The sequence below is a fragment of the Gadus macrocephalus genome, chromosome 22, assembly GCF_031168955.1.
Source record: "Gadus macrocephalus chromosome 22, ASM3116895v1".
Taxonomy (NCBI): Eukaryota; Metazoa; Chordata; class Actinopteri; order Gadiformes; family Gadidae; genus Gadus; species Gadus macrocephalus.
In genome coordinates this window covers 13,682,830-13,703,900 of record NC_082403.1, presented here as the reverse complement: position 1 = coordinate 13,703,900, position 21,071 = coordinate 13,682,830, and the positions used below count along the sequence as shown (strand labels likewise).

Sequence of the window (21,071 nt, the reverse complement as noted above, 5' to 3'; positions counted from 1 at the left end):
GTAACACCGACGTCAGGACAGACGATCAACTGAAGTTAAACGGAAACAAATAATTTGTGCAAAAGGGAATGTTTTGCTGCATTTCATTTGGGCAAACAAATATGCTTAATGCAAATGCATTGAAGTAAATTGCCGGGGAGCACGTGCATGTGTTTTTGTTACAGAGAGAGATAATAGATGAGGAGAGAGCAAGTAGGAGTTGAACTGGAGAGTGATGGAAACAGTACAGAGAGAGGGAGGCATAGAGACAGATTAAGAAAGAGAGGGAGGCATAGAGACAGACAAACAGAGAAAGAGAAGGTGACGCTCACCTTGGCGGTGATGTGGAAGTCCTCGTGCTCCTTGAGTAGTTCCTGGGTGTGGTGGATGCTGGACCCCGTGGAGGTGTGTGTGGACAGGTAGAACTCCCCCGTGTCGTGGATCCACTCCAGAGCCTGAAAACACGCGACCGTGGACCCATGTTAAGTGGGTAGTATGTTGGTGTGTGTTGGTGTTTGTATTGCTAGTTGATGTGTGTCTGTGTGTCTGTGTGTCTGTGTCTGTGTGTCTGTGTGTGTGTGTGTGTGTGTGTGTGCGTGTTCGTACCTGCTTGGCACTGCGCTCAAACAGCACATACTGCTGGCACTGGTCCAGCCGTCGTTTCCTCATGGTCCAGAAGTGCAGCACGCGGTTCTCTCTCTGCAGCAGCTCGTTCAAGATGTCTGCCCGGGCGGAAGCAACACAAACAGGCTCAACTCAAAGAGTCTACTAGTTCATACTTGCACAATACCTAATCTAATAATAGAGTAATACTATCTAGTTACAATATGCTAGCAGATTTGACCAATATCCACATGGAGATAAAAAAGGTTTACTATAACATAACATATGTGCAAAAGAAAAAAAATCCATATGATCAGAAAACAAAACATCATCACTTATTTATGAACTAATCATAGCCGAAGTAAGATTAATTAAAATGAACTAAATTGCTGTATTGCAATTCTAAAGGCCGAATTAAACTCCTGCGATCTACGTCGCAGAGTCTATAAATGGCACTTTTGTCCGATAATTGGGGCTGGAAACACTATACTGCCCCCTAGTGTACACGGTAACGTGGCATGGAAGCCCTGCCAACAAGTCATGACTCAGGGCTCTCTATAAACATGCTGGTTGCAGAACTCTTAGAGAGAGGGGATACTCACTCTTGACCTGCTGCTCTGGTGCCTTCACGTGGCTCAGCATCCCCGGCATGTTGACGCTGTTCCTGTGCATGTACTTCAGGAAGACGTCTGCGTTGCGCCTGGCCAGCGTGCACGCCTGACACACAAAACACGCACAGTCAATGGCTTGCTGGCTGGCCTGTGTGTGTGTGTGTGTGTGTGTGTGTGTGTGTGTGTGTGTGTGTGTGTGTGTGTGTGTGTGTGTGTGTGTGTGTGTGTGTGTGTGTGTGTAAAGCAGGGTGTTGATATTGTGATGTATATGATGCAGGTGTATGTCTGGTACAAGCTTGTGTCTCCGGGTATGTTTCCGTGCGCGTACCTTGAGGAAGGCCTCCTTCTGCTCCAGGTGCTTGCTGATCATGGGGGTCACGTGCTCAGACTCACAGTTGGGCCCCAGTTTGTCGGCCCCGCCGCACCAGTCCTCCTCCCTCTTGTACTCCTGCTCCAGGCTCTCCAGCACGCTGCACACCTGGCGCACACAGCGGCTGTTACAGCATCTTATGAGGCTTCCTCTGGGGACGCACTTTCCCAGGGTCCATTTTGCTGAGCCCAAGGTAAACCTCTAATGCTTTTTCAACGGTTCTAGCAAAGTTCACGTCACCACACACACACACCATACATGGGGACTTGAGTTTGCGACTTGAACTTAAACCGCACACAGTGACCTGCGACTTGAACTTAAGCCGCACACAGTGACCTGCGACTTGAACTTAAGCCGCACACACAGTGACCTGCGACTTGAACTTAAGCCGCACACACAGTGACCTGCGACTTGAACTTAAGCCGCACACACTGCGACCTGCGACTTGAACTTAAGTCGCACTCGCAGTGTCTTGCGACCTGACCTGAGACTCGGCCTCCAATGACCTCAGACTCCACCTGGAGGTTTGTGACTCGTGAACAATCGTATCGTTTGCTGCATCGCCCTTTAAGAAAGGTCCGCCGAGGTGAATGCCACGACTTGCACAACCTCACGCCTCTGCTGCGGCCTCAGACGACATGTCCGTCACAGGCAGAGTGACCGACGGCGGTGCGGCGGGGCGGTACCTGCTCGGAGGTCTTGTAGAAGGCCACCGAGGCGTTGACCAGCTTGAGGCGGTCCTCCATCTTCAGCATGAGCTGCTGCCAGTGGGAGGCCACGCTCTCGGCACAGTCCCGGATCAGGTCCATGTCGTAGTGGTTGGCCTGGAGCAGCGCCTCCGCCTTCTGCTGCACCTGCAGGGCGCTCTGGTGCGTCTTCTGGGCGGGGGGCACGGGGAGAGGTGCACGTTAAAGACCACCGCACCCCTTTGGGTTGGCGCTACACTATTTGTCCTGTGTGTAGTTCAATGTCATTAATACTGATGGGGTTAGGGATCACAATGACGCAAGGGCCTGAAAGCATGTGGTATATTTGTAAGATGCACTGCATAAAAGACACATACATACACACACACACACACACACACACACACACACACACACTCACACACACTCACACACACGGTACCTCAATAGCATGTTGGAACTGCTCATGCTCTCTCTGGAGCTGCTCGGCCTCCTGCAGGGAGCTAGCCGTGATCAGACCAGCGTTCAGCATGGACTCCCCGTTCCGGATCCAACCCAGAACCTTGTGGGGGGGGGGGGGGGGGGGGGGAGAGAGACAGAGAGTCCATTGTCAGTGTGTTTGTGAGAGCGAGCAATTCTTCATTGTAAATATATGGACACCCCATCGATAGAGGATGGTGTCCTTGTCTCAGACACCCAAGTAAAGATTAAATGAGTGTGAAACACTGCAGTGGCTTGTGTCTGGTGTGAGGCACATTGTAGTAAGCTAGATGTCAAAATGTCACCAACTACTGATTTTTCTTGGTTCTAACGATTGGATATTGTACGCGCACAGCTCGACAAAATATGTAACCAAGGTCAAGGCGTTTTCAGACATTTTAATGTGGAAATGTTACATATTAAATCTTTGAATAAATGAACAGCTATTAAGTAACTGCTTATTGGGAAACAGCCAAAGAAATGTGCTACCAAGTGTTCCCAACACTTAAAGGGCAGGTGTTCAGTGCACACAAAAGCAAGCACGTGTACTTTAGGGCACGGCCATGATTCAACAGTGTCGGTTATACTCTTTCAGCAGTATCTCTTTGTGATATTATTAACGTATCATGCTAATTATTAACTATTATAATTAACTATTAAACAATGATTCTGTCTTGAACTCATCTTGAACCTGATGCATTGCAATATCATGATAATCGCAATAAAGTATTTTGATCCCATGATTAAAATAGCACATGACATGCTTTTCACAACCAAAAAGAGATCCATATACTTACTAATCTACTTACTGTAGTACACTGGTTATGGGATTACAACTAAAAGGCCTAAGTCAATGTATTAAGTCTGTGAACCTCTTAGATACATCTCCACAACTGAAAGGGCTACAATATGATATATCGGTGGCAAAACAAAGATAACACCTGTGAGAGTGTTGTGCAAGTGAAATAATTATGTTGATACTACTTGGTTAGAGTGAATAAAGCTAGAGCACAGCATAAGTGGAAGATTTCATATTCGCCTGAAATAAATGTCATGTTTTAGATTGTGAAGTGCGAGCGCAATATCAGATACTATCGGGTCATAATAAAGTGAAGTAGAGTAAAGATAGGTAGGTTTTAATAGAGCTAGGTTTAGACCAAATCTCTAAAACCAATGCAAACCAATGCAAATTGGACAATATAAACTTGATGAAACAGGTAGATATCTGACACTTGACCCCTCTTTTGAAAGGTCAGGGCGAATCTAATTGATTGACAACAAGCCAAACAATGAGTGAAGATGGTGAAGAAGAACGTGCGTTCTGATTGAAGGCAATTGACCCATTTCCTCTGAAACCCTCTCTTAGTTACTGTACATCGATTGTAAACACCATGATTAGCTACAAAATGTTGACAATCCAGAAAAGGCTGACAACCTTAAAGGGGGTGTCAGGAGGTCTGGTTCTCCAAAGCACCTTCTTTCTCAATCCGTTATTTACTCTGTAAAGCCCACGGTATCTTTGCGTGAAATGTACTGTACACTTTTAAAAAAGGCCTAAAAACCTACCTTTTTAAAAAAGCCTTTCATTAGTTGTTTCCTTTGGAGAGACGTTCTATCTCGAAATTTTAACTTTTTTTTATTTTTTATTATTATTATTGTACAGACGTGGAGCTGGGCCAGAGCTCCGGGTGCATGCCGTGGCCCGGGCGCCCAGAGGGAGCACCCTGCTCACCTGCTTGACCTCGGCCTGCAGGTGCCTCAGCTGGACGCACTGCTCCAGGTGGCGGCGCCGCTGCTCCGCCGCCAGGTCCACCTCCTGCTGCTTCTCGTGGAGGAACTCCAGCAGGTGCTGCACACGCGTGGCCATGTCCACGTCCCGGTCGCACAGCAGCTCCACGCCTGGGCCGCGGCGGGGGGGAGGGGGAGAGGTTAGGGGGAGGGTGGCGGGGGGGAGGGGGGTGTCGGCCCTCAAGGCCGACCCAGGCCCAGTGAAGAGCCCCTTGTGACACGCCAAGGTGAACATCGCACTTATCCAGGCGTTTCCTCAGTGTGAGAGAAACGTTGTTGGTCACCATGTTATGTTGACTAACTGTGGCCCAATCCCATTTCTACCCCTTACCCTTTCCCCTTACCCCTCCCCCACTTGTTTTGAAGGGGTAAGGGGAAGGGGTAAGGGGTAGAAATGGGATTGGGCCTGTGCCACACTGAACCACGTCCTGATGGCAGCGCCGTCAGAGGTTAGGGCGTCGACTCGTTACGGTTAGGCAGTTTAAATTCAAATCCTTCATGTGCCTAACCCTTACCTGCAGGCATTCTGGATGAATCTGGAGATTCGTAACCAATTTATGATGAATGACCCTAAAGTATATCAAATGGCTTTGGACAAAGGTGTCTGCTGAATTTATAAATAGTATGACTAAACGACTAAGCTGCGCTGTTGGGTGTGTTTGTGCGCGCGTGTCTGTGTCTGTGTCTGTGTGTGTGTGTGTGTGTGCGCACTCACCGGACGCCTGCACCTCGTTGACATACTGCAGCAGCTCCTGGCCCTGGTGGATGACGTCGAAGGTGAGGTTGTTGACGGTCAGGGCCTTGTCGGCGTGGTGCTGGAGCTGCTGCTCCGCCAGGCTCAGGTCCTCCGTGTCGAACTCACTCATCTGGCTCGTCAGCTCCTCGTTCCACGCCTCCAGGTCAGAGATTATCTGAGGGGGGGGGGACGTGCATGTCAATATAGTGGCGAGCTGCAGTCACTGAAGGCAGTGGTATGCTCGTCTTCCTCAACAATTACAACAGGTACATAGAAAAAATTAGAAATTTAATCATCTAAAATTTATCAAAGAGTGCAATATGGTGGATCATCATAGGTGATGTGATGACGGTATTGAAGCAGCAATTATGTTTTTCTTGTATAAGGACTTCATTGAGTACACCTAGACCCAGATATGTAGGAGGGGCAAGATGGAGTATTGGCAGGGGTGTTTTAACTCTCAGCCGAGGGTTTGATCCCCTGTGTCACTTGAGAACTCCCATAAGTAAGACGCCCATCATTTGAGTATTAACTAAAGAGTATGTAGCAACAGTGAAACATCTGCTTTGAGTCAGTATTGCAGGGAAGTGTTCAAAAGTCCTCAAACAGTGAGTACAACTACACAGTGTTCTAGAGAATGAACAGAATAGGATTTGCTTTCACTTGCGTCACATGACATTCACACAACATTTGCTACAATTATAGCTTTCAAATGAGTGGAGACGCTGTGTATTCTTTCAGAAATAAAGTGTAACACTGGAGTAGACAAGAAAGTTACAACATAACAACATCTCCCAGCATGCAATGTGGCTGAAATCATTGGTGTGAGTCCAGCAAGTTTAGACAGACAGACAGACAGACAGACAGACAGACAGACAGACAGACAGACAGACAGACAGACAGAGACAGACAGGTTCCCGGGTGGACTCACGTCGATGGCGTCCCTCTCGAAGATGCGCAGCTGGAGGAAGAGCTCCAGCTTGATCTTCCTCTCCTGGAAGAGCTCCTCCATCTGGGCCTGGGCCTCGTCCAGCTGCTGCAGCACGCCCTCGATGTGCGCCATGGAGCTGTTGTGGGGTGTCTTGTTGCTGGAGATGGCCGAGTCCCTGAGTCGGGGAGGGGGAGGGAGGGGGACTCAGTATGACAGCCCTGACCCAGTGCGACACCCCGGGGAGATGGTGGATGTCATGGGTACGAAGGACACACACGTTGTGTGTGTTTTAATGTCCTGTTTTAATGTCCTGGGGACCCACACGTTGTGTCTGTCTGTGTTCTAATGTCCCCTACACCCCGGGACCCACAAGTTGTGTTTGTCTGTGCTGAATTTGCACAACAAATTAAGACACACACTCCTTCGATTGTAGCAACACAAAGAAAATACCCTAGGCCATGGTGACACTGATCTGCTCTGGATGGATTCGGCCATGTGACCGTTGCCATTATATGTCCAATATGTGTGTGCGCAATTAGTATGTGAGAGGGTAAGCCAACCCACACACACTGACAGTCAGACGTGCACACAGTTACAAAGACACAACTACACACACGCACAGAGGGCGTCGAGTTTGCCAAGTTGCCGATGCCTCCCAGGGATACAGACACACAATTAGACATGCTCTTATGAAAGAAGCCTTACGTAAGTATTCACTCTGGAGCCAATACACTATGGAGAGAGGGACAGAGAGAGGAAAGGAGAGAGAGAGATGGCTAAAGAGTGAGGGAGGTAATCTAAATAACAGTTGCTGTGGGTCAGAGTGGTCCTCTTCTCACCTCTTTCTCACTCGCACACATATCACCTAATTTTCCTCTCCTCTACTGCAGGTCCACCTACTCAGCCCTCTGTCCACTGTGCATCCACACGTCTCTCTCTCTTCCCCTGTCCCTCCTTGCCTCTCTTCATTCCTTTCTTGTTAGTTTGAAGTGATTTGTCATTGTGATATCAACCCACTGAGCTTATATTTCTCCGGTCGGACAAATTGTGTTTCTGGGAACACCACAAATAGTGCAAGCTATTTTATTTTTAGACAGAAGTGCCCAAAAATATACATCAATGGTATAAGTGGGATAATCCAGAACCAGCTGTGATCTTATGGAAATTATTCTCTTTTCGGTGACAACAGCCCTGCGTTGAGCATCATTATGAAACCCATCAAATGTACATCGGGGCAGTGCTTTAGAGGAGTGAGTCAGGGGTGTACATCAGAGGAGTGAGTCGGGGCAGTAGAGGGTCACCTGAGCTGCTGGATGAGGTCCTCCCCCTCCTTGATGACGTTGACGGTGACCTGCAGGGTGGTCTGCTGCTGCTGGCCGAACCTCTTGATGAGGTCCTGGACCGCCTCCACCGACTCTGCGTACACGTCGTCCAGCAGCTCCTTCTGCAGCTCCTCCAGCCACGTCCACAGCTGGGGGGCACAGGGGGGAGGGGTGAGGCCTGAACTGATACCACCGAGCATCGTGCTGTCAAAACCATGAACCGTCAGTAGGATCTGAACCCATTTATAACATAAGCTAATGAAGAAAGTAAAAACAATGTTAAATTGTTGCCTTGCAGTTAAGTACTTTAAGACTGCAGATAGCTTTAATAAAGTTACAGCCTCAGCTTTTTAGCTCTAAACTGAGAATTGGTTTCTTGTAATTCCTCACACTCGCTACATGGTACCACAGATAGCCTTCTATAAGATAATAATATCCAAATTCTTTCCCACTGACTTCAATAGTAGTAATAAAAAACCCTAGTAGTAATAGTGATAATTGTATTTTAGAATGCTGGCTCACAAAGGCTTCAAATAGCCATAGATCTTAGCAGGTTAAGCTGCCGTTCCAAAACAATTGTTGTTCTGTTGAATAAAAGTTCTGAAACGTAGTCGCCATTGTTTTCCCTAAATTGTACATCTTCACCGTTATGTTCCAAAGCACTGTATCCCCTCTTCCCTCAAATCCAGGAAAGATACGCACTATGGAGGCACAATGTCACAGCGTGTATGTCCATTTTTCAACCGACTAATACCTTTGGAAACGCTACACTAATGCGAAGCTTGAAATGTTATAAATGATGCATTTTCCCTCTTCGTGGTACTGTACATGGTTATGGGCTCCTGGTTGGTTTGGGCTCACCTCCTTGACGTGCGTGTGGAAGGCCACCGACATGTCCAGCAGCACCTTGCGCTGCTCCACGCGCCGCACAAAGTCCTGGATGCGGTCCTCCAGCTGGTGGGCGGCCTGGTAGATCTCCTCCGGGTCGCACTCCCCCGTCTGGGCCAGCTGCTCCGCCGCCTCCAGCAGCTTGTCTGCATTGGTGTAGGTGTTCTACCAGGGTGGAGGTGGAGAGAGAGAGAGAGAGAGAGAGAGAGAGAGAGACAGAGACAGAGACAGAGACAGAGACAGAGAGAGAGAGAGAGAGAGAGACAGAGACAGAGACAGAGAGAGAGAGAGAGAGAGAGAGACACAGAGAGAGAGACACAGAGAGAGAGAGACAAACAGGCCAGTGAGAAAGGAGATACACAATGTCAAACTGAGCAGATGCCAGAAACTGGCAGGCTGGAGAGGGGGAGTAGTGAAGGGTGGAGAGGGGGGAATAAGGAAGGGTGGAGGAGGGAGTAAGGAAGGGGAGCAGGGAAGGGTGGAGGAGGGAGTAAGGAAGGGGGGAGGAGGGGGAGCAGGGAAGGGTGGAGGAGGGAGTAAGGAAGGGGGGGAGGAGGGGGAGCAGGGAAGGGTGGAGGAGGGAGTAAGGAAGGGGGGGAGGAGGGGGAGCAGGGAAGGGTGGAGGAGGGAGTAAGGAAGGGGGGAGGAGGGGGAGCAGGGAAGGGTGGAGGAGGGAGTAAGGAAGGGGGGAGGAGGGGGAGCAGGGAAGGGTGGAGGAGGGAGTAAGGAAGGGGGGCTGGAGCGTTGGTCTACCTGGGCCACCTCCTCAAAGTCCTCGTGGCGTTTCTGCAGCGCCCGCGCCCGGTGGAGAGACTTCCCCACGCCCGTGTGCTTACTGAGGAAGGCCTCGCCATGGTTCTCAATCCAGTCCAGCACCTGAGTCACACACACACACACACACACACACACACACACACACTTAGACTGCAGAAAACACCTATTTATCCATGATGCTATGTATCCATGCAAGTTCCATGGCATGCAATGTTGCCGCATAATTTTGTTCAAGACATTAGCCTTTTGACATTATCAGCATTCAGAGTTCAAATACTTAAAGATTGTCTCTTACTTGAGTAGCCATAAGTAGCCAGTAAGTAAAACAGTCTTGTTCACCCCATACACAGTATATATGATCTCTAGCGGGCACGTCGATGCCATCTTTGAAAACAACGTGTATTTCTTTTGTTGCTTTGTGGAAACACTTGTGATGACAGCGAAGAGACCAGACTTTAATCAAAACTTTGCCTGACTTTTACCCAGAACCCTAATGTAACATTCTTTTCTGGTCTCTGCATTACAAGAAGCAACTGCCTGACGGTCGGCTACTGTTAGCGAAAGGCTGCCCTGCATCTGCATCGGTCCTTGTGGCGAAGCAACAACGTGTGCGTGTGTGTGCGTTACCTGCTGGACGTCCTGCTGGAACACGCAGAGCTGCAGCCGCTGGTGCAGGCGCACCTTGCGGTGCTGCCAGATGTTCTCCAGCTGCCGCTGGTGGTGCAGCACCTGGTGGATGATGTCCAGCACGCGGTGCACCGCCTTGGAGTAGTTGGCCGACGCCGTCAGGGAGTCGGCGCTGCCCGGGGTTAGGGGGCGCTGCAGCTTGTCCAGCAGAGCCTTCCCGTCCTGGCTCACCTGGGGGACGGGGGGACGGGGGACGGGGAAGGAACGTCAGTTTCTCCGACTTGACGACTATTTTTTGTTGTTTTTGTTGTTTTTTCACAGGAGATTCTAATGTAATGATGTAATGATGACATGAATCGTAATTCTTATTTAATGAAGTAATGCCCTCCTACAGCTGGCTACACTTTGAGAACCTCGATCCTGGGGAGAATGTGCCAATCCCAGAGCACCAGTGTTAGTGTTATCTCCACAGCAGTAACGTCCGCCTCGTTATTTAGCGTTGGGTGTTGAGGCGGAGGTGGTCTCACACAGCAGTTTTTAGATGATCATCAAGAGTCTGAGGGCATATGAGCTGAAATCTGGGTTAACGGGGCAGTCCACTTCCTTTGGCTTCATATTTGACCCATCATGTTGCTTGAGGCAGGGATCTGTATGCATGTAACTGGATAACGCAAACTCGGCCAGCATTAAATAAAAGTGTCTGTAAAGGTCTGTGTGGACTGGCCACTGCAGCATTACTTATTAACCTTCCCCTTCTGAAAGATGCACAACGAAACACAAAGGAAGGCAGTACTCGGCCCCTTGCCACTCCTTGGGTCCGGCCCGTGCTTTGTGCCTGGTGGTCTGCCATCACCCCCTGGGACGGCCGGAGCCTACCTCTGAGTAGGTGGCGGTGATGTGCTCGTACAGGCCCTGGTGGTGGTGGATGGCGTCCTCCAGATCCTGCAGCTCCGACGGCAGCTCCACCTCCCCGCACGCCTTGCACCACGACTCCACGTTCCCCATGTACTGGGGACGAGAGGCGCACAGGGTGACATTAACAACATCAGCACCATTCAAACCATTTTTCAAACCCGCGAGTCACACTTATGTCGAACTCGAGGCACACTCAAACTCGTTTTCTAGCTTGTTTAAAATTGAGTGTGTTGAAAGACCTTCAGGCAGCAAGTGGATTCTGTGGACGCTGCTTTTCGTCAGACGTATATCGATGAGGTGAACCCGGTCTTAACTCCATTTGTTCAAGCGTTTCTTGTCCCAGTATATTACCATTACCCACTAGGGATCAAACATCAGAATGAGTGTGTGTGTGTGTGTGTGTGTGTGTGTGTGTGTGTGTGTGTGTGTGTGTGTGTGTGTGTGTGTGTGTGTGTGTGTGTGTGTGTGTGTGTTTTATTCCTATGCCTATTTTGAAGTCATCATTTTAGCAGCAGGACCCTGCACTTGTGAAAACGACTAACAAATCAGTCCCCAGCAGCAGGGGACAATAAGCAGACTGGAATAACACAATTTAAGAAATGCATCAGTATTCATCTGAATATGGTTATGCTAATATATGCTAATAACCAAGCTTGTTTTGGCCTGTAGAAATAATGATGCCAAATGTATATTTTCGTCCTAGAAAGAGTAAGTGTAATTAAGCATGAATCTAGAGAACGGGATAAAGAAATACTGAAGCTGTGACAAATCAACAATTTTACATAGAAATGAAAATTTACTTTATGAGTTTATTCTTGCACACAAAACTGTTGTGTTTTTGGCATGTTGACATTTGCGCCTCTTTGACCTATAAGGTTTCCTTCTCAGTGAAAGATACAGTACATGTCTGATCTTTGCGCAAATCAAAATGTTCATAAATCTGCTTCAGAATGACCCGTCAACTGAAACATGGTGGGACATAGAGCCCACCACTCCTAACCGGTAAATAAAAAATAAAGAATGCTAAGCTAATGGTAAAAACCAAACTATAACAGCACAACATCTCTTCAACCATGACTCAAATGTACTATAAAACCCTGGGGGACATTAACCTAATAGCAAATACATAGATTTGCCTGATACGCGTAGTTGGTTATGACAGTCGCCATAAACACACTATAAAAAATGTCAAATATACCCTCAGAAACCACAGGTCTAAATTACACCCAATTTGGTTAATATTCTCTATGGATGTGCCTGGCTCAAACCCTAAGTTGGAACTTGAATACATAAAAAGAGCAGAGTGAAGCTGAAAATCGATATATTTCAATGATCACATATCTTCAATCAATAATGCAGCCGCTCCAGAAATATAGAAGGCCACCAACCTTTAGTGGCTCATAGACAACATCCCCCTGATGGATAGCTGGTTTCAATAGCTGAATTAATAACTCAATTTCAATAATTGCTAAGCTAAGCGCTATGCACCCTTGTACCCACAGGGGGGGACAAAGCACACATATACAGCCTCCCCGTTCAAGCCATGACTCGGATTCACCCAAAATCACTTGGGGAGACATCTCATTAACAGAGTGACATGACCGCGGATATCGCTGGAAAAGGGAGCGCGCTGGATTCGGCGTTGATACCTATCGAGGCTCCTGGCATTTTTGTTTTTATGGATAATTTTTCCCCAACTCAAAGTTTCCTTCACACATGATTTCTTCTGCATTCCGAGTTATCATGACCGAATATAAAACATAGAAATGTATAAATGTAGTTTACCAAAAAAAAAATCTGCAAATTAAAACGATACAGGATGAGTATCTGTGCCAACACCTCATCAAGGACTCACACCATTCACGCTTCTCAGTGACAATGCACGAGTGAATCCACCACCACGCACCTGGTCGCATTTCTGGTGGAAGCTGGCCGACATCTCCAGCAGCGTGCTGCGCTCGTCCAGCGCGGCGGCGAAGGCCTTCCACTCCTGCTCCAGCTGGGCCGAGATCTGCTTGATCTGCTGGGAGGCGTAGTGGCCGGACTCCAGCAGCCGGTTCCCCACCGACATGATGCGGTTGATGTTCACGTACACGTTCTGGCAGCGCAGGGAGACACGTTAGATGGGATGACACTCGCATCAGAAGGAGTTCCTGTTCTCTTCAGAAGGTCAGATATCTTCTCTTAGTAGAGATGTGCAAAACTTGCATTGTCCGTGGTCCGCTAATCGGTGGCGATTTAAAGGTTGTTCAGCGACCTGGTCAGAAATGAACACCTTGAAGGAGGCTTATGCAGGACAAATATTCCTATTAGGGGCGCAAAGTCGTTTTGGCTGCATTTGACCCTACAGAGAATGGGAGGGGCTAAAAAAGTATATTGTTTTTGCACCCAAAACAATCCATTTATCAGCCTATTCATGATCTGAAAATGTGGTAGCTTTTCTCTGGATCTCAATATCCTCTCATCTCCCCCCCTGTAATATATGTCTTTGATGATCTTCAATGATCACAGTTATCTTTGCAGATTTGTCGCCGTTTCTAAAATAAGACCACATTTTTGTGAAGTTGACTTAAAGTGACGTTGAAGCTCCTTTTCTGAGGCTTCTATTATTGTAGAAACGATTATCAGGATAGGAACTAAGAACTATGAAGGAATCATAAATTATTCTGATTTAATAATAAAAAAAAAAATTATATCCCCATGTATGACTTCTTCTTTAAATCAGCTTGTTTTTTATTTATTCAAGAAATTGAGAATATATCAATCAATACCTCCTAAATACTAATACATAAAACTTTGTTATTTCTATCCAATTCATTCCTACAGACGCACATGCAAAGCTTTGACAGTTTAAATGTATTTCTGGGTCACAGATGGAGAATGTGTACCAGTCGTGCTAGACAATGAGCAAACTTGGGTGATATGACAGAAGAAAATAATAACTAGTACGCCTTCGGAGCTGAACAACTGAGCGCATGGCACAGTAGACAGCATTACTCATTATTTTCCCAATGTACTTGGAATTAATATTTCATCCTAATTTGTGACCTTGTTTGTAGTACTACTTTGTTTATTTATTTGGCTCATTTTATACTGCATATGCAAATGTTCATTTTCCATGGCAATAAAGACTTTTGACAGACAGACAGACTGACAGAGACAGAGAGACAGACAGACAGAGACTTGAAACACGCCGTGGAAACTAAACACAAGGAAATAATGAGGTTTGAGTAAACAAAAGAAACATGAAGGAAGACGTATTAGTGTATATATGGAGAAAACGAAACGGCATTTTTCGTTCTGGTGCACATTTAATGGGGGAGTCATTGCGTGTGTGTCTGTGTGCGCGGTCGGTCGGTCCACTACAGAGAATCTCCCACAGTTGCATATTGGTTACATAAGGTAAGGCCCGGCTTTGGATAAACAATAACATTATCTAACACCTGCCAACGATGCTAGCACGCACACACACACACACACACACACACACACACACACACACACACACACGCACACACACGCTAGTACGTGATTACAGCATTCAGAGTGCAACACTTGATGACTTATGTGGGCGGCGGTTCACCTGCTGCTGTGTGTGTGTGTGTGCGTGCGTGCGTGCGTGGTGATAACACCCTACGTGCGCGTCTTACCATGCAGTTCATTGCAAAGTGGTTGTGCTGGGTCTGCAGCTCTGCCGCGTGGGGGTGGCTGTTGCCGATCTCCGTGTAGCCGGCCAGGAACAGACCTTTGTTGTGCAAGATCCAGTCAAACATCTGACACACGCACACACACACACACAAAACAAACAAAACAACATTATTGCTAGTCAACAACACCATAGCGATGAGGCCCCAGTGACAAAGCAGCAGAAGAGCGTGCACCCACAGACCACGGACCCAGCCGTCATACCAGAGTCTCCTGCGTGTCCTAACCTTCACCGGGACAGGGCTATTAGATAAAGCGCTGCGGGCGCCCCGGAGGGCCCCTGGGCCAGGCGCATCGTTAGGGCTCAGTGCTTACGGCAGCGACCCGGGTTCGGTTCTTGCCCGTGGTCTTTTGCTCCATGTGCTCCCTTCTCTCTCTCCCATACCTTTCTTTCTAAATCGCCCTGTATCTTCATGAAAAAAAACGAAAAAATGCAAAAATAAATCTTAAGGAAACGGTCCTCGGACACAGCGTCACCAGCCACACGCAGCATAGCGTTATACTATATGTAGCCGGGTATATGTATATATATGTATAAGAGTGGCGAAAACATAGGGTTTCACCCTTTATAAAATCCACAACGTTTGGATTCATTGGCTCTATAATAAGGCTGTTGGTAATTTGTTTAAAGACATGAATGGACTACACTTATTAAGGTGCCAATCACAGAGACAGTGTTTTCAAACCAAAAGACCGCAACTCAGCACAGGCATGCTGGGAGCTGTCTCTTACTGGTGGTGCCACCTTCCAGAGTAGAACTGGGGTGCTTCTGTTCATGTGTCTGCGCGTGGTGCTGTTGTGAAATGCCGTCGACATTTTGGACAGCGAAAAAACAGCCGCCTGTCTGCCTGCTAATTTAAAGTACTCCCATACTTTTGAGGCCTTCAGTCTGGGGAAAGCTTGACAGGCAACCTATTTGCTAGCGGACTCTGCTTCTGCTCCAATGCTTTTTTTAAACCTGTTAGTGTTGACAGGAGCCGACCAATGACAGGAGCCTAAATCGACTGTGATGCTGAAGTTACGCATTTATGATAACGAATTGAAAAATTGCTTTATAGAAAACATAGAAACTAACGAAACCACATGCCTCGATTAATACAATTGATGATGGTGCATTTTCAGTGGCCTCCCTATTGAACACGTGGACGAAGATCAAGTGATTGCAACGTTCGGGGGCTGGATTGGAGAAGACTGACGTATCCTATGAACAACAATCCTCCACCGCTCTCTCCTGCTTGTGGCCATGGTGTCCATAGCAACAAGCTGGTACTACCGCAGTCTGTCGGAGACTGCAGCTCACCCTCTCCTTTACCCCTCCATCGCTATATGCCACCGTGGTGCGGTGCTCAGCTTCAAGGATTTAATAGCTCGGAAAATGTATTGCAATCGGACACTCGACCTGATTGGAATTTACACCTCAGACATTTTAAACAAATTATGTTGTGTAAGAAAATAAACAAATATAGTATACGTATGCGCATACCATTATATATTTTTTGTTTCAGTATTTTCTTTAGAAGATTTGCATATAAATGAAACTTTCTGCAAATTGCAACTCTAAAGACAATTCTTGATTAGGTTTTATAAAGCAAGCAATTGGACAATCTTAAAATTCGATATATGCAGCAACCACAAAAAAATTATGTTGTCGTTGCTGCATATAAACAAGACTGTTTTCATGAAACTTCATAAACGTTTCTCACCTCTTCAGTTATATACACACAAATATCACAACAAATATACTTGAAGCACATACTGCCACCCACAGCCCCTACCCACAGCCGCCTATCCAATAACACCCCCCCCGTCCCATCCCCCCCCGTCCCACCCCCCTACCCCATCCCCCCCCGTCCCACCCCCCTACCCCACCCCCCCCCGTCCCACCCCAACCTCCCCACACCATCCCCCCCTGTCCCACCTTCTCGGCGTCCTGCTCGAAGAGGCGCAGCTGGAAGCACTGGTCCAGCTGCAGCTTGCGGACGTGCCAGGCCTGGTGCAGCTGCTGCCGCGTGGTGTGCAGCTTGTCCAGCAGCTGGTTGACCCGCGGCACCAGGCCCATGTCCACGTTACCGGTCCCCCCGCCGCCACCGCCGCCGCCGTTACGGTTGGAGAAGGCCTCGGTGCTGTGGATGCGCTGTAGCAGCCTGGGGGGGGGGGGGGGGGGGGGGATGTGACATGTAACGTTATGTTTATTAAGGAGCAGGATAGTGGATGTCCCACTGGTTCTGGGTTCGATACCCAATGGCTGCAGTGTCACTATTGGCATTCCTGAGAACATTGCCTGACAAAGCTCTGTAGTCATACAATAACACAGATGTTTTTTGATGTCGTTGAAAATCTCTTGTAGAAGACTTAATGGTACTGAAAGTACTAATCAGGGAGATGGAGGGTTCAGACAGCCGTTATGCGTGTGTGAATGAGGTCATGGCAGCGTTGAAGGACATTGATAAAGGCGCGTTGCGGGGCTCTCGTACCTCTGTCCCTCCGTGTCCAGCTCCTCGATGGGGGCCTTGATCACCTTCTTCTTGAGGGCGGCGTGCTCCTCTATCATCCGGCGGGCCCCCTCCAGGTCCTGGGGGAAGTCCTTGCGGGCCACCGTTTCCTGCATCTCCTCTAGGCGCGACAGCATCTGGCCCGCATGACCCGAGAACTCCTCGAAGGCCACGCGCACCTGGGGCGCAGAACACAGACACAGATCCTGTTTGGGTCCCTGCTGGAAAGGTATCGCCCCCCTCCCCCCAGCCCCGGAGTGCGGCCGTATGCGTCCATGTGACCCCATACGCTGACAAAGGGATGGTGCATGGACCATGCCAGAAGACAGACTGTCAGCGATACCCTCACATGAACCAGGAAGGGCTCAACACCAGCCCAGTATACTGCCGGTGCAATGTGTATTCCTTGCAGAAGGATGAAGTATGTCATTTACTTGAACACGCAATAACATTTCAAAAAAGAGATCGGGGTGGTACCCAGAGATTTGTCCAACACCCTCGCATTTACAAAATCCTTGTCTGAACCAAGTGACAGTAGCAATTTAACTAAAGCGTGGAATTAAGTCAAGTCAAAAAGCTGTGAAAGAAAAATCCCAGTAATATGAAATATCTTGAACGGATTTTTTACATAAATACAGGGCAATCAAACTTGTTCAATCGATGTGCAGTGCAGGGAGTAGACGCTTTAGTGAGACACATTTTGGCACTGTGACCTAATTTATTCATGGTCTGTCTCCGTGGAGAGATGCTCTTACCTCTATCCACTCCTCATGGTTGTAGTCCAGGCTGCCGTCGAAGTCTGCCGTCAGCTGGGAGGGGTCCACCACCTTGGACAGGCCCTCTAACGACACCATGGTGGTCTGACACAGAGGGAGAGGGGCGGTTAATCATGTTGGAGAGGCCATGCTGTTTTGCTCAACTGAGCCCATCTTGGGCCTGTCCCCTTAGACTCTGAACATTGGTTTGAGCGATAACCTTCTGATGGGGTAAACTTGGGGTTCATGGACAGCCTTGATGTTACCGGTGTGTGTGTGTGTGTGCTTGCGTGTCTCATGTATCATAACGTATATGTAAATAATCAATCAAAAATCTAAAATCTCTTTTTGTTGTCTCTAAACAAACCCAAAAACTAAATTGATGGTCCACTGTACTCTCCGACGTCACCACCAAGCGACAACGGAGGCGAGGTGTGTGTGGACGTGTGGGCTCACAGCCTGGTATGGAAAGATACCAGATAAGACCGATTAACAGTTCATTTTTAACACCTCAACTACCCGTTGTCTACGCATAGTTAACGCAAAAGAAAATGGCCTATTCTTTAACTGTTTGGTTTCCGTAGTCTGGGCAGCAGCTGTATGTGGCGTGCGAGAGAGGGTTAGGCATCCCGGGCATGAAAGTACAACCCCATGGTGTGTGTGGATGTGTGGATTTCATTCTGCCAGCCGTTGATTTTGATGAGGCTCCCGCAAGAGATAACGATAACTATAGCATAACAGTACGGCGTGTGGATGTGTGGAGCTCCGTCTGAGCAGCGATATATATTGTGATGTCTGCGTCTGAGTGAGGGTAAAGCTTCACGGTGCAATTCCAGGGTGCGTGGCGCTTTTCATAAACATCGCTCATTATAAAGCTCATACATAACAAGACTACTATAAATGTATCACAAAGTCTCAGTGGGTCGTAACATGCGCCCTCCTTCCCAGAACTCCCATAAATCTCAGTTTTGCGGTTCAACCATTTAGCAAACTGAAGGAAAGGTAAAAAATGCAAATTAATGAATTCCACCAAAATAATGGCCCAGCCCTGATATATATTGAATAACATGAGAAATGATGGCGAGAAACAGCGAGAGAGAGAGAGCGAGAGAGAGAGCGAGAGAGAGAGCGAGAGAGAGAGCGAGAGCGAGAGCAGGGTAAAGGGACATAAGGGATGGATGAGTGTAAACAGTGCCGAGTGTGATGGATGTCCTTGGCTGAAGGACCTTTGCGGCGTTACGATGAAGGACCGAGCCGGTACGACGGCCCAGTGTTGTTCTAGCCAATTGATTTGTTCCCCTGGGCTCCAGTGGGAAACAATGGGACAGCGGATATGTTTGCCCTGCTGTATGAGAAACAGACGCAGGATAGCCTGATGGAAGATATTTCCATTTATCTGATCCCTTGCAACATACCTAATTGACCTCTTTCTCTCTCTGACATAACATTTGGTCAAGGCTGTCTGTAGTTTCTAGTGGGCTTTTTTTCTTTTTATACTGTATCTCGCCTTTCAGGAACATTCCTGAACTGCAAAATGCTCAGATTGGTGTTAGAATAAACACACCTAGACACAAACACACACAACTTGGTGATGCTTGGGTTTTTTCCATGATGGACTGATGCAAGTGCCGGTTAATTACATCCTGCCCTTTGGCAAGTAACATCCAATCAACCATTCAATACAATAGCTCTGTGGGTGGGGGGCTAATGAGTTGTGTGCGGGGGATTATGTGTGTGGGAGTAGGACACAGAGAGAGGGAAATAGAGCGTTTGAGAGCAAGAGGGAGAGTCCTCTATTGACATTTCTTAAGCGATCATGACTACATTAAGATGATGACATTTGAAGTATATGGACAATTACAAGGAGCTCTTAGGATATCTTTGCATATAGAAAATAATAATCTTCTAAATGCCCATATAGATCTGGCAGGGCATGATAATCTCTCAGAACATTTACAGCAGCTTCATTCACTGCAGCCGAGAATATGCGATCCGTGAAGATTAAACCCATGGCCATGTTACGCTTATAAGCAGCATTAACCTTTAACTGGGAACACAAAAAACTGACATGGTGCAAAAAACGTTGACAGCTCAAACACCACGCAGAAAGAGAGAGCAACACTCACCTCGAACTCGAACTTGGAGCTTCCGAAGTTGGTGCGGTGCTTCTGCCAGAAGTTGTCCGGTTTGATGATGAGGGCCACGTGGATGCAGGAGGGGAACGACTCCTGCAGGATCTTCAGAACAGGCTTGATGCTATCCCACTTGGAGCCGCGCATGTCCACGATGACCGTGAAGCCATGTCGGGCCACATCCTCGCTGGGGGCACAGGGGGCAAAAGAGGGCTCTAGCAAAGGCATATTGTAATTCAGACCCACACAAATAGAGGGAGGGAGACGAGGAGAGAGGCAAGTCATTAGATACGATTAGACATCTTTAGCTTTCAATTGAGCTTTGGATTCACAGACATACAGACACTTGGGAACTACAAAGCTTCACAGACATAAATCCACCTAAAGACTTCCTCTGCCATGGATTAGAATAAATGAGATAAAAAAGGATAAATTAAAAGTGGACCTGTAGTAATAAAAGGATGGGATGAAGAGCTTGCGTGAGCAATTAATACATATCTTAAATAGACATTAATACATATCTTAAATAGACATTAATACATATCTTAAATAGACGTTAAAGACAGCAGCTTTCACTCATATCTAATAAAAAGCATCTTGTTTCATAGGGTGAAAGAGGATTGTTTAAAAAATGTGTATATGATCCTCGTTTGCAGTGGGTACCCTATGTCTCCCTCCTGAAGGGGGCTAGGGGAAGGAGGCCTGACCTAGAAGCGTTGCCCTCCCCTGGTGTGTGGGGGGGTTCAGCTTCACCAGCTGTCATTGGGGGGTTCATTATAATCTTGCCGGCTGAACTAGCTCTTTTTGTGAGCTCGCTTTTGCTCCATGCTCCTAACTTGGACTTAATTAATTGATGCTGATCGGAATGTGGTGATGGAGATAGACGGATAGATGGGGGGGTGGAGGAAATAAGAGAAAGATGGAAACAGAGAGCGAGCAAGATCTAGAGAACAGATCAGAGGAATACTAAACACAAAGATTCAAAACAGGAAGGGGGGGGGGGGGGGGGGGGATCAAAACAAATGATGTGACGCATTTTTCTATACTGCGTGGAACGCGGCAAGCACCGACCACGCACCACCCACACACTGGAGATACGTGTGCACCCACACTCTCTGCAATCCATCATAGAGTGAAGAGCAATTCATCAGATTCACTATCATGGGTTCAAAAATCCATCATGCATTTACCTTCCAATGCAGAATACTAACTAAATGGACTGAAACGTGACATTTTCAATAACAATCAAAGCACCTATCCCAACACACACACACACA

General features: G+C 47.6%; 1 protein-coding gene across 4 annotated transcripts in view; it reads right to left on the bottom strand.

The window, feature by feature from the left end:
• Positions 1 to 21,071, bottom strand: part of trioa (trio Rho guanine nucleotide exchange factor a) — a 77,799-nt gene that overhangs the window by 26,800 nt on the left and 29,928 nt on the right. For all 4 annotated transcript variants that reach the window (XM_060042962.1, XM_060042963.1, XM_060042964.1 and 1 more), the window contains exons 5-24: positions 19,789 to 19,981; positions 17,663 to 17,767; positions 16,890 to 17,086; positions 16,334 to 16,559; positions 14,361 to 14,483; positions 12,617 to 12,808; positions 10,672 to 10,803; positions 9,796 to 10,026; positions 9,148 to 9,270; positions 8,368 to 8,559; positions 7,486 to 7,655; positions 6,185 to 6,359; positions 5,233 to 5,428; positions 4,462 to 4,628; positions 2,692 to 2,811; positions 2,250 to 2,441; positions 1,522 to 1,671; positions 1,185 to 1,299; positions 586 to 701; positions 312 to 434 (exon numbers count right to left, since the gene is read on the bottom strand). In XM_060042962.1, the coding sequence (XP_059898945.1) occupies positions 312 to 434; positions 586 to 701; positions 1,185 to 1,299; positions 1,522 to 1,671; positions 2,250 to 2,441; positions 2,692 to 2,811; positions 4,462 to 4,628; positions 5,233 to 5,428; positions 6,185 to 6,359; positions 7,486 to 7,655; positions 8,368 to 8,559; positions 9,148 to 9,270; positions 9,796 to 10,026; positions 10,672 to 10,803; positions 12,617 to 12,808; positions 14,361 to 14,483; positions 16,334 to 16,559; positions 16,890 to 17,086; positions 17,663 to 17,767; positions 19,789 to 19,981 (3,238 nt within the window). The remainder of the gene's footprint in view (positions 1 to 311; positions 435 to 585; positions 702 to 1,184; positions 1,300 to 1,521; positions 1,672 to 2,249; positions 2,442 to 2,691; positions 2,812 to 4,461; positions 4,629 to 5,232; positions 5,429 to 6,184; positions 6,360 to 7,485; positions 7,656 to 8,367; positions 8,560 to 9,147; positions 9,271 to 9,795; positions 10,027 to 10,671; positions 10,804 to 12,616; positions 12,809 to 14,360; positions 14,484 to 16,333; positions 16,560 to 16,889; positions 17,087 to 17,662; positions 17,768 to 19,788; positions 19,982 to 21,071) is intronic.